The sequence below is a fragment of the Lotus japonicus genome, chromosome 2 (assembly GCF_012489685.1).
Source record: "Lotus japonicus ecotype B-129 chromosome 2, LjGifu_v1.2".
Taxonomy (NCBI): Eukaryota; Viridiplantae; Streptophyta; class Magnoliopsida; order Fabales; family Fabaceae; genus Lotus; species Lotus japonicus.
The window spans coordinates 93,645,101-93,656,618 of record NC_080042.1 but is presented as its reverse complement, the minus strand read 5'-3'; the positions used below and the strand labels follow the sequence as shown (position 1 = coordinate 93,656,618).

The 11,518-nt window shown below is 38.2% G+C and overlaps 3 protein-coding genes across 3 annotated transcripts; 1 reads left to right on the top strand and 2 right to left on the bottom strand.

Moving 5' to 3' along the window:
* Window positions 1–114: 114 nt before the first annotated feature.
* Window positions 115–4,385, bottom strand: LOC130741233 (uncharacterized). Its single transcript, XM_057594078.1, has 3 exons — window positions 4,031–4,385; window positions 1,752–3,851; window positions 115–1,118 (listed from the first exon to the last, which is right to left on the bottom strand). The coding sequence occupies exons 2-3, from the start codon at window positions 3,787–3,789 to the stop codon at window positions 469–471; spliced, it is 2,688 nt and encodes an 895-aa protein (XP_057450061.1). The 5' UTR covers window positions 3,790–3,851; window positions 4,031–4,385; the 3' UTR covers window positions 115–468.
* Window positions 4,386–5,669: 1,284 nt separating this feature from the next.
* On the bottom strand, window positions 5,670–6,205 carry LOC130741234 (nuclear transcription factor Y subunit B-6-like). Its single transcript, XM_057594079.1, has one exon. The coding sequence runs from the start codon at window positions 6,152–6,154 to the stop codon at window positions 5,711–5,713; it is 444 nt and encodes a 147-aa protein (XP_057450062.1). The 5' UTR covers window positions 6,155–6,205; the 3' UTR covers window positions 5,670–5,710.
* Window positions 6,206–8,562: 2,357 nt separating this feature from the next.
* On the top strand, window positions 8,563–10,334 carry LOC130735889 (uncharacterized). Its single transcript, XM_057587761.1, has 2 exons — window positions 8,563–8,916; window positions 9,524–10,334. Exons 1-2 carry the CDS (start codon window positions 8,664–8,666, stop codon window positions 10,051–10,053), a joined length of 783 nt encoding a protein of 260 aa, XP_057443744.1. The 5' UTR covers window positions 8,563–8,663; the 3' UTR covers window positions 10,054–10,334.
* Window positions 10,335–11,518: the final 1,184 nt, after the last annotated feature.

Here is an 11,518-nt window from a genome sequence, read left to right as displayed (position 1 = left end):
AGGTGAATGTTGAAGAAAAGTACCTAAGAAAGTACCACCCCTTCCCCCCAGAGAAAAATAAAAATTGGGACAAATAACTAGAGAATGAATCAAAGAAAGAATTAAATTTGAGAAAGTTACAAAATAAATGAATGAATGAATGAATGAATGAAAGTAGTGGGACCAACCTCCAATTATGACATGAATGAAATCCACCCAAAATTCAGTAACCACAATCCTAAAACACAGGAAATCTCAGAAAGATTGATAATAATACAACCAGGCTTGAAACTACGCTTCTATATATAACCTCCCCATAAAAGCTACACATTCTGTTTCCCTTTCCATTCACCTTAACAAAAGACTTGCCCTTGTCAAATAAAAATTTAAATCTGTTGGAAAATCTGTATGATGCAAACTGGTCTAAAAGACTAGGAACTGTGCTAAGAAAGAGTAAGGTTCTTAATTAGGTGCTGAAATTCAAAGGCTTTAATCAGAGACATGACCACATGTTCTCCTAACATACGGGCTCAATGGTGACAAGCTTCCTCTTTCTGTGCTCTCAGAGTCGGAGACATGGCCGCATGTTCTTGTTGATCTCCTCACATATGGGCTTAATGGACTCAATGCCAAGGGTGATAACCTACCTCTTGCTATCTTAAAACCAGTTTCTGAATCTGAGACATGGCTACATCTTCGGTGCGTGCATGTTCTTGATGGAGTGCTGCTCAACGACATGTATCCCTTTTGCTTCTTCGAATTGGTGTCAGTGTTGATACGTCTCAGTCTTGCTGTGCTCAAAGAAGGATTCATAGCTAGTTGTGATTTTTTGGTCTTTAGACTAGTGTTAGAATCTGTGACATTGCTGGATTTAGTCAATGGTGAGCGATCCCTTGTTTTCAGCTTTAAACTGGACTTGGAATCGATGACAAGGCCATCAGGTCTTTTTCTCCTCATTGATGCTGATAGAGTCAATTTGTTGAAAGTGGAAATGCGCTCCGATTCAGTGACATTGGTAGGTCTTCTTTTACCCGGGCTCAGAGGGCTTGATGCCATTAAATACTGGTTCGCCCTATTCACCTTTAAACGACCAGATAAAGAATGTGGCAATGATTTTGTTACTCGCAATTTTGATGTTCCTGTTTCAACCAATTTAATATTTAATTAGCTTAAGGCAATCACATTGATCATGAAAGTTTCAAAAGCACCATAACATGCAACAAAATACTACTATCCTTAATAGAGTAAGTGCATGCTTGGAAATCTTTCTTTGAATCTTAAGCCAAAATCAATTTTGAGTGCTTGAATTGATTATGAGTAACACTTCCTAAAAAACGGTCAGGAAAAGAAGCATTTTCACCTTCACATAGCCCTATCTTCTTTCTAACCTCTCATTGTCTTAGGAAACCAAAGAGTTATTTTTTGACAAAAACCAAAGAGCATAATTGACACACCATAAAAGAAAACAATTCTTTCACATCATTTTTTCTCAATAATCCCTTTTCACCATATATATATATACAAGGATGACATCTTACTAACAATGTAATAACACATTTGATTCACGCATGCCCATTTTCTCTTAAATCTTATTTTTACTAATTTATTTTTTCTTTCTATCACACTACTCATTATATCTATTTCCTATCCCATTACTGATCTTTTTCACCAACTTCTCTCTTCCATTCCTTATCTCAGTGGAAATTGAACAAAGACAATTCCAACTAAGAAAAGATAATCTAAATGAAACATTTTGTAGCATAAACACTGACCTTGGTCTTTCTTGACCTTCAGTTGCGTTGGTTTCTTTATTGTAACACTTTTCCTCGGTGGGGCTTCTGAACAAACAGGCTGTGTATCACCACAAATTGAACTTGGATTGGTTACTTGTGGCAGTGGATCTTCACTTAGGGATGCATTATCATCCGTACTGACCGTGTTTTGGTCATCATTTTCTTCTGCACTCAACAAGGGTTCATTCTTTGCTGGCTCAGAACACTTATCTTTGGTACTAATGCTGTGATTGATCTTCCCTTTCTCAGCAACTTTATAAGCAAACATTTCATATGGTATCTGGGACACTGCAGACAGATTAGACACCCTTTCCATTGGGAAGTTCTTGATGAAAATTGCTTCTATGTCACAACAATCAACAGGTGGAGACTGCAGCTCAAGCTGATTGAGTTCAGGATTGATAACATGGTACTCTGGGTTCATGGAAAGGAACTTCTTGGTGTAGCGCAAGATCCTGCAGATAGAAGAGAAACTTGGACGCTGAGCAGGATCAGTTTGCCAGCATTTTTTGATCAAGCTCACAAGGTATTTTGGGGAACGGTAGGGAAACAAAGGTCTCTCCCCAGCTTTGATATTCTGATTCTTCCTCTCTCCTTGAAGGTGGTTATCATCAAAGGGAACTTTCCCTGTCAGCAACTCAAAGCAAATCATGCCAAAGCTGTATGCATCTGCTTTCTCTGAGTATCTGGAACTGGGAGAGGTGGATGCATTATTTCCTGTTTGTTCTATCTCAGTGAGAACTTCAGGGGCATACCAAATGGAACGGTAGAGCTCCTCATTCTGAATGGGAGTAGTCTGTGGTGGTGAGTTTCTGGGGTTATTGTCACCACTCCTCAGAGAAGAAAGGCCAAACCCTGCAACTTTTGCTTGGAAATAACCTTCTTGAGAGTTTCTAGCTCTGAGGAGAATGTTACAAGGGTTAAGGTCTCCATGGAAAATCTTTTTGGAGTGAAGATACTCCATCCCTCTTGCCATTTGAAGCATGAGATCCACCACAACAGGTATGGAGAACAAAATCTGTCTCCTGGGACCACAATTCTCCTTCATGTAGGTATATAAGTCCTTGTTCATCAACTCCATGACAAGGGAAAATTCTCTCTTCTCTTCATCATAAAACCCACAGAGGTATTGCAATATGTTGGGGTGAGAAAGTGATAGCAGAGTGGAAATCTCAGCCTCATGAGTTTGTTTCTCCCCATTGAAGTGCCTCAAAGCAAAGCTCTGTCCAAGCCACTGAATCTCCTTGAACTCCTTTCCCTTTCCCAATCTCCTTCTCACCTGGTAATCCTTACCTCCTAACAACACTTGAATTGGCCAGAGCTCCTTGCTTGTTGTCTTATCTGATCCATTCAGAAGTTTCTTGAGCAATAAACCAGCAAGGTGGTGCTCATGCTTTCCATTTGAACCAGTGACTTTGCTAGAAGAACCCCTCTTCTCCTTCAATGCTTCTATAAGCCTCCACCTATCTTCCATCCAAGCATTCTCCAACCTCTTGCAAATCTCCCTAGGAACCAAATACTGCTTCCCAAATCTCCATTGAAAGAGTTTTGGATCATTCCACTCCATGTCATACTTCCTGTCCAACATAACCTTCTTCTTACCCTTCTCATCCTGATCAAGCCCTGAAACCTCCCCTGCACTCTCCACCGCCTCGACCACCGCCGGGAAATAACAAAGCAAGTTATGAACATGAAATTCAATACAATCCCTATTCTGAGACAGGGTAATCGCCTTCCCCCACCAATCCTTGGAATCCAAACAATGCCTAATGTAAAGCTCCCCCTCCTTGAAAACCCTACAAAGCTCCCTGAGAGGAAATTCAAGAGGCTTCCATTTGGTGTTCCTCTCTTCCAGCTTCAGATTCTGCCTGATCTCATCGGCGATGGTATCAAACGCCAAGCTGAAGATGTCAAGGATCAAACAGCATTGCCGCTGGTTGATCTGAATCTCGTCGCGCAACACCATGAGCGCCTTCAGGCTTCCAAGAACCTCACCAATATGCCGGAGCTGTTCCATTCCGGCTTATGCAACAGAAGGAGGCACCTTGAATTGTTGAAAATTGAAATCAATGCAAAAACCTACAAATTGAAAAAAACAAAGAACAATAATAATCACGTTTCAAGGGGTACGAATAGACGTGAGGTTGGTCTGAATAACAATTTCCTAATAAAAATTCAGAATGAATAATCATGTTTTGAATTTAATTAGTCATGGTGATTAATTCAGAATTATCAGAATCAAAATAAGCATGCATTACCTGGTGTGTGGTGGATTGTGATGAATGAAGGTTTAGGAATAAAGGAAGGGATGAAATGTATGCAGAGGCTAGAGGAGGAGGATGTTGAAGAATGCAGCGTGGTGTAATGAAGAGTTAAGCTGTAAAATGCAAAACGGAAAAACGGACGAAGAACATTAAATGAAAAAAGGGAAACGGAAACTCTGAGGCAGGCAAGTTGGATATGTTGTTAATGATATGTAACTTGATGTACAAGTCAAAAGGATTGATTGAAGTGCAGTTTTTGTGCCTCAGAGTTTCGATCCGTTTCCTTGGTGGAAAGCAATATGGAGAATGAAAATGGTGGTTGGTTGGTTGGTTGGGGTATCTTGATGTTTCTTCCGGGGTATTTGGGTTCCCGCGATGCAGTGACCACACCTGGCTGTAATGAATTGAAATTGATATATATAGATATGTGAGATGAAATAAAAAAAGTGTATATTAATTAGCAAAGCAAAAGGAAAAAAGGGTGGTGGTGGTGGTCTTGGACCTTGGTCTTCTCTGCATTGACTAAGTGCGTTTTTAGAATCTGACAAGAAAGAAATAGGAGTACGTGTTACTATTTCATTCTATGCCAGCTTGACTAAGCATGAATAGTATACCTTTTTCAGACCCTTTCTACGACGTCGTTTGTCTTTCAATTGTCTATTTATTTATTTTGTATAAATCTTTACCACCACCAAACAATTTCCAAGTATGAATAACGTTTTTTATTTATCAAATAAAATTCAATTCCAAAAAGGTAAAGGGCTTAGAAAGCATGGGTCCTCAGTCCAAACACATCACTTTTCAAAGGAAAATGTTTAGTGTGGTAAAAAAATATGAAATATAAGTGATAAAGAAGATATATATGATGATGTGAATATTGAATGAGAAACAAATAGAACAAATGAATGGTATGAATGAAAAATGTCGTCCTTAAATCAAAGTATTTTGTCCAAATAAAATAACCACAATGTAAATTACCAGGTTAATTAAGACTAAACCGCCCAATTGTGAATGATTCAGTTGAACTTTAATATATGATGAGTATTAGTGGTGTTCTTTGTGACTTTGCTGAATAAACGTATATTGATCTGGATAGAAAGTGAAACTTTATCCTCCACTAGAAGTCTAGGGAAGAACACTCAACTTTAAAGAAAAGCATAAGCCTTATGCCTTCTATTGGTCATTTGCTTTTTCAATGTGCCATTGACGCCGAGAAAAATTATCTTATCATGTCATTTTTCTATGGCTTTTCAAATCAGAAGTTCAAAACTCAAGAGGAAACGTGACTAATCTCCAACTTCTTCCCCAGCTGTAACAATAAAATTTGATACAATTCTTAATATAGAACTCCCTCGCTTATTCTTTTATCTTTTTTATCTCTTAATAAATTAATCAAGGATTATCTAAATCACAATCATGCTAATTAAATTACCAATTCTTGTTTTTCATGCATATTCCACATTATTTATCTAAATTCTAAAGCATAAAGAAGAAGAAAAGATCAATATATTTCTCAAGTCAGGTCCACAAATACATCAACCAAAATTGAAGCTAATAGGTCCCAGACCATGCACTTGAATTAATGCAACAGGGACATGCAAATGTACTAGCTAGAAACACTACTCTCACCTGAATCTGCATGCATTGGTTTTTCTCTTAAACTAATTTCTCACATCAAATCAAATCATCAGGATCACGCTTTAGGTGAAAAAGAGAATCAAATGGTGCAATTGAAGAGCCAGAAGCAGAGGCATCATCATCCCTGTAGTAGTACCCTGGCGCTGGCTGCGGCAGCGGTGGCGGTGGTGGCATGACAAGTCCGCCTTCAGTGTGACGGTAGCGGTGAAGGAAAAGGGTGAGAGGGAGAAGGTAGTCATCGAAGCCAAGCTTCCCAAACGCCCAAAGCACGTCCTCTGCGCTCACCGTCTTCCTCTGCTCCTTCTGGCACCGCTCATTAGCTTCGGAAGTAACGAAGCTGATGAACTCCGACACGCACTCTTGAATCGTCTCCTTCGCCTCGTCGGAGATTTTGGCCTGCGGTGGAAGAGTCCTTCGCATAATCCTTATCACGTTCGCGATCGGCATGTACTGGTCCTGTTCCCTCATCAACCCTGCCATTATCAATCGATTCAGCAATGCAACAGTAGAAGACAGGGGTTTACTGAAGAGTCATTTTATACTGAAGAAGAGGTTAGCATTTATCACACGCTTAACTACGAACTAAAAAGGCATCGGAATCTGCCACAAAAGAAAAGAAACATTTAATACTCTTGAAAAGTCTCACCCTTTTTCATAGATATTTAATGTAGTTTGAATTTTGTTTCAATGCCACGTCGATTTTGATTTAGTTTACTAAATTGCCCATTATATTAATATAGTAAAAGGTCGGGGTCGTGGTCGGATTTTGTCATTCTCAAATCTAGACTCTTAAATAGCGTTTCGTTCAACTTTTTTATGACTTAAAAGCTCATTAGAAGGAAAAGTTGGGTCAAACACATTTGAGGAAAAGCTCATTGAAAAATGAGTAACTTGTTTTTAAGTAACTTTTTAGATAAAAAATTATCAAGAAGAGCTTTGCTACCACCATCACTGTCATCACACGCACAAGCCAACACCAACGTCAGTGTCACCACCTCTACCATTAATAAGACCACCACCCTTATCGCCACCACCACCGTCAACATCACTGCCACCGCCACCTCAACCATTAATAAAACTATCGCCCTCCAACACCACCATTGTCACTGTCGTCGTCACTGCCACCACCACCATTGCAACTGTCGCTGCCTCCACATCCACCGCCTTCATCACCACCTTCACCCTCAGCTAATACCGCCACCACCACCACCTCTACCATTAATAAGACCACCGCCTTCCGCCACCATTACCACTGTCATCATCACCACCATAACCGTCACAACCCCTGCCACCAAGAAACCATCGCCACCTCCGTTGTCGCCAGCAGCTAAACGTCCACCACCTTTGCTACCTAATCCATCTATCATCATGTTGCGTGACCACTCATTGTCGTAAATTTACAAATTGGCAAATAGCTTATAAATAAAAAGTAGTTTTTGAGCTATGAAAAATAAAAATAAAATTTAACAAATGACTTTTACCTTTTTCTTAAAGATTTTATTTTAAGCTTTAACTTAAAAGTGGTTTTTAGGACAAAAGAAAAATTGAGTCAAACAGTACCTTATACCCAACCCATATCCAACCCGTCGGATTTTAGGTTTACTGAAACCCATTGTTGCCTTAACCCCTCTTTAATGAGACCTAAAAATATTGCAGATACTAAGAATAGGGAAAAAAAATCATAACTATAGAGAAACAAATCTAGAACCATGGTGGTCTTCAACGACGGACGATTGAAAAGGTACCACCATGACTGCCAACTCCAGCGATGAGACAATATGGTGATTCTGGCTGAGGAGGTAACCAAACGTGAGTTTTGTCAGTTAGGATCAACTAATATTGTAGTAAGAGAGAAGAGTACGGGTTGGGTTGAGGTTGGGGTAGGAAGAAATTACATTAGTGCATGTTTGCCTTAGCATTGTACAAGGCCAAACGCACGTTTTTTTCAAATCATTGCACTTGTTGGTTCCATTGTAATGCGCGTCCACATATTCCCAACGCTATACCAAACCCACCCTAAGTCGCAGAGAAAAAGTGTCTATCCTAGCCTTTACTTATTTAGTTGAAGTTTGAACTCACCTAATTACTGTCTTAAAAGTAAAAATATTTCTTGACGTTAAAAATGATTAATATTACTACTGTTAAACTAAATGTCCATAATTTATAAGCAGAAAAAAAATTCAATACACAAACTTCAAAAACAGTACTATTCATTTTTTAATGTCATCATAGAATTAAGATAACTATTGCAATAAGCCAAAAAGTTTCAACTTTCAACCGTTCACTGAACGATAATTACCAATTCAAAAATTGATCGGCTCGTTCTGTTTTGGTGTTGCTAGGCAGAGATATTTTCTGGTTCAGAGATATGTTTCTCTATTTATGAAAATGCAGGTACAAAAAGATCAGAAATGTACAGGGTAGTCAAACAAACACGAAAATGGAAAACAAAAGAGGGAAGATAAGAGCACACTTGGTTTGAGCCATTATGTAACTCTTTTTCCTAACTTTAATTAATTGAGTCAAGTAATTCATACAGTACTTTTCTGGAGTTAAAAAATAAAAACAAGATTTAAATTGGACATAACATAACGATCGGTCAAATATTTATGAAGTATATTTATATTCAGATCTAAAAATTTAAATTAATACGGGTTTACAGAAAAAGACAAAATAAAAGATATCATCGTTATTCACTCACCCTCTCACACACTCTCTCTCATTGTACCTTTAATTTGTTTGAATTTAAAAATCCCAGTCTCACTCATCTACGAAAAAGACAAAACGTCGCTCTCTCACACTAACGCGTAGCAAGCACGCAACCAAATCAGCAAACACGTTGCAGAAAGCACCCCCCTCTGCCAAAACCCAATATATTGCGTTTGGAGCCTTTTTCATTTCTCTCTCCCGTTCATTTTTCCGGTTTCTGAAACCCTAGAGAGAGAAAGTAAAGAGAGAGCACATTTTGCATTTCACTCTCATCGATCACATGGATTCACCACACCAATCCACCGTCCTCGCCGGAGCTCCCCCGTCCTCACCTCATGGCTCCTCCACCGTCTCACTCATCACACACCAGCCGCAGCACACTGTCCTCGCCGAAGTTCCACCGTCCTCGTCCGTGACACAGCAGCCAGTTCTCGCTGCTGTCGCATCTGAGGCCAAAGCTCCTCCGTCCTTGCCGCATAGCTCCTCCACCGTCGTACGCATCGCTGCTCCACCTTCCTCCTCGAAGCTCGCAGGTTCGTAGAGTCGTCCCGGTTCTTCTTGATCTGTTTAGGTTTTTCTGATTTCCTTTACTGCATGCTTTGCTGGTACTGTTACGATTTTTGTGTGTACGTGTTAACATTGCGTAAAGAACTGAAGAGATAACAGTTTCCTAATCGTTTGATTTCTTTCATCGTTTTCTTTCCATTCTTGTTTCTTGCTACTTGCTGCTATTTAGGGAATCAATTTGAAACCAATTAAATTAGGATACTCTTTAACTCTGTCAACGCTAGCTTATGATCTTAATCATGATATTTGGGGGTTGGTTTTCATTCTGCATAATAATCTTGATATTTGGGGGTTTTCTTTCTTCTAACGTGAATCATAGGATACCATAGGATAAGAATTAAAATGAAAATGGAATAAAATAACGTACACACCGATTTAATTTCTGTCTATATGTACTGTGTAAATATTTGAGGTTGAATATTAATAAATGAGCATGTTGTATTTTAGTGAGTTAGCATTAAGTTATTTCCTTTATTTTGTTGACATTTATGTTTATGAATTATGATATGAGTTAGCATTACATGTTTTCTTTCTCATATATTTTCCTTGCAATTCATGATCTTCTTGTATCAGCTAGCACTATGGCTCAATACTGGTTTGCTATGTTGGCCGGTTTTACACTTGGTATGTTTGGAGCTCTTCCTTGGTTTTTTTTACAAATGGAGGGGGAGCTTCCATTTTATATAGCCACCTTAGTCGGTATCTTTGAGGCTGCATTGGTGTTATGTGCCAGTTGGTGCTTTCCAAAGAACAAATTTTACAGAAAGTTCATGCTCATACATGTTTTCGTCACTTCCCTTGCTGTTTACGTTCCAGCCTCACTGATACTGCTCAAGATTTCATCCCTGAAACTTGAATGGATGCTGTTTGGAGTAATGGGGGTTATAGTGCTGTCTTGTTTGGTCCATGATTACATTGTGGAGTTACAATTTCGGTTGGGGGAATCGCTGGCCATGTATCTTGCTTGGCTTGTCATGGGGTGGGCCTTAAGATGTGCTCATGAGAAGGCATTTGGTCAAGCTATGGTGGTGTTTTACACTCCTGCATTTGCTGTGTTACTTGCTGTCATCTTTGCTTATGCGCTTATGCCCAGGCCACATTGATCGATCTCTGTTTTTAGTATTTCTACTTAATTTGAACAATGATTTCATTACTGTTGTTGCTGTTTAATTAGTACGTACTGGGATATTCGTGTGTACTTTTGACAATTTAACATGGTTTAACTACTGTTTTGGCTGTTTAGTACTGAGATGTTGGTGTTTACGTGGCAATTTAACATGAAAACCAATGGAAGTGTGGTAGTAGGCCAAATTAGTTATAAGGCTCATTTAGATATAACTATTTCATTTATTAAATTCTGCATTTTTTATTATGCTATTTCCTTAAATTTCATTCTAGAAATGTCTCTTGTGATTGTGAGGATGGGCCGATGGGGTCATATGTAAGGACCATTTTAACTCTAATATTATTATAAATATTGCTTAGTGTTCTAGTGTTGTTCCGATTAATTAATTACTCGTGATTAGGGGGTTATTTTATTCCTTTGATCCTTATTATTTCTTGCAATGTTTGTGCCACGTTGTCTCTTTTTGCAGTTGGATTTCTTTGTATGCAGCAGGCTTTTGGTTTTTTTTTTTTTTCCAAATTCTGTGGTTCCCTCAAATTTTTTTATGTATGGTACCCTATTAAGTAATTGTGTATATTATTATCATGTTATTCAAGGTAAATATTACATCTTTAGATTTTACTTTACTTGTCAATTAACTTAATCTCATGAAATTCATTTTTTGATGAAAAATTTACGAGTGGTGGAAACGAATAATGGTGATGGAGATGTGCGTAAAATGACAATGGTTGATAGACGCACAAAGCTTAGAAAACACTACTTTCAAATTTCACGTCTCTAATAATGGAACGTTGCATTACTACGATAGAACACAATCAAAATTTTAACCGGTACATGAGTCTTTATTGTTGAACCGACTCATTTTGGGTACCACACCTTAGTCTGCTTAAGGTACCACAACAATCACTTTTTTTTTTACGTTGATGTCTTGCCTTTAGTTAGCTTGCTTTTCCTACATGAGAGGGTTGTCCTCATGTGTCTTTTGAAATTCAATAAATCTATTTTGCTTTAAAATAAAAACTCAATTACTCGTGATGAAGATGGGAAGTGCACAACCAAGTCTTTATTATTGCCTGTGGCCGCAACATGATTGAAATGTGTTTTAGTTCACTGATGAAGCACGGCTTATAGTTATTGGGAAATAAAAAGTTTCCCAGCTCATCTTCATCAAGACACAAATCCACATTATTATTACTAATCCATTTTTTTTAATATCATCATAGCTAAAAAAAAATTCTATACTAGAATTTTCATATAATTTTTTTTACACTTTAAAGTGTAGAAAAGTGTTTACTTTAACTTGAGAAGTAGATCAATTTGATGACTGAATTTGCTGGAAGATTAAAGTAAATCTATCAGATACGACATTTCATCCATGTTGATTTAAAAAATTATTATGACTACTATCAAACTTTACTATGAAATATCGATGGATTTTAGAT

What these genes read in the sequence shown, in the direction of transcription:
- LOC130741233 (XM_057594078.1), bottom strand. Translation starts at nt 3,789, where the DNA reads ATGGAACAGCTCCGGCATATTGGTGAGGTTCTTGGAAGCCTGAAGGCG. An exon ending in GAAGGTCAAGAAAGACCAAG is followed by an intron (nt 1,119 to 1,751) that starts GTCAGTGTTTAT and finishes TGGTTGAAACAG; the next exon opens with GAACATCAAAATTGCGAGTA.
- LOC130741234 (XM_057594079.1), bottom strand. Translation starts at nt 6,154, where the DNA reads ATGGCAGGGTTGATGAGGGAACAGGACCAGTACATGCCGATCGCGAAC.
- LOC130735889 (XM_057587761.1), top strand. Translation starts at nt 8,664, where the DNA reads ATGGATTCACCACACCAATCCACCGTCCTCGCCGGAGCTCCCCCGTCC. An exon ending in TTCCTCCTCGAAGCTCGCAG is followed by an intron (nt 8,917 to 9,523) that starts GTTCGTAGAGTC and finishes TTCTTGTATCAG; the next exon opens with CTAGCACTATGGCTCAATAC.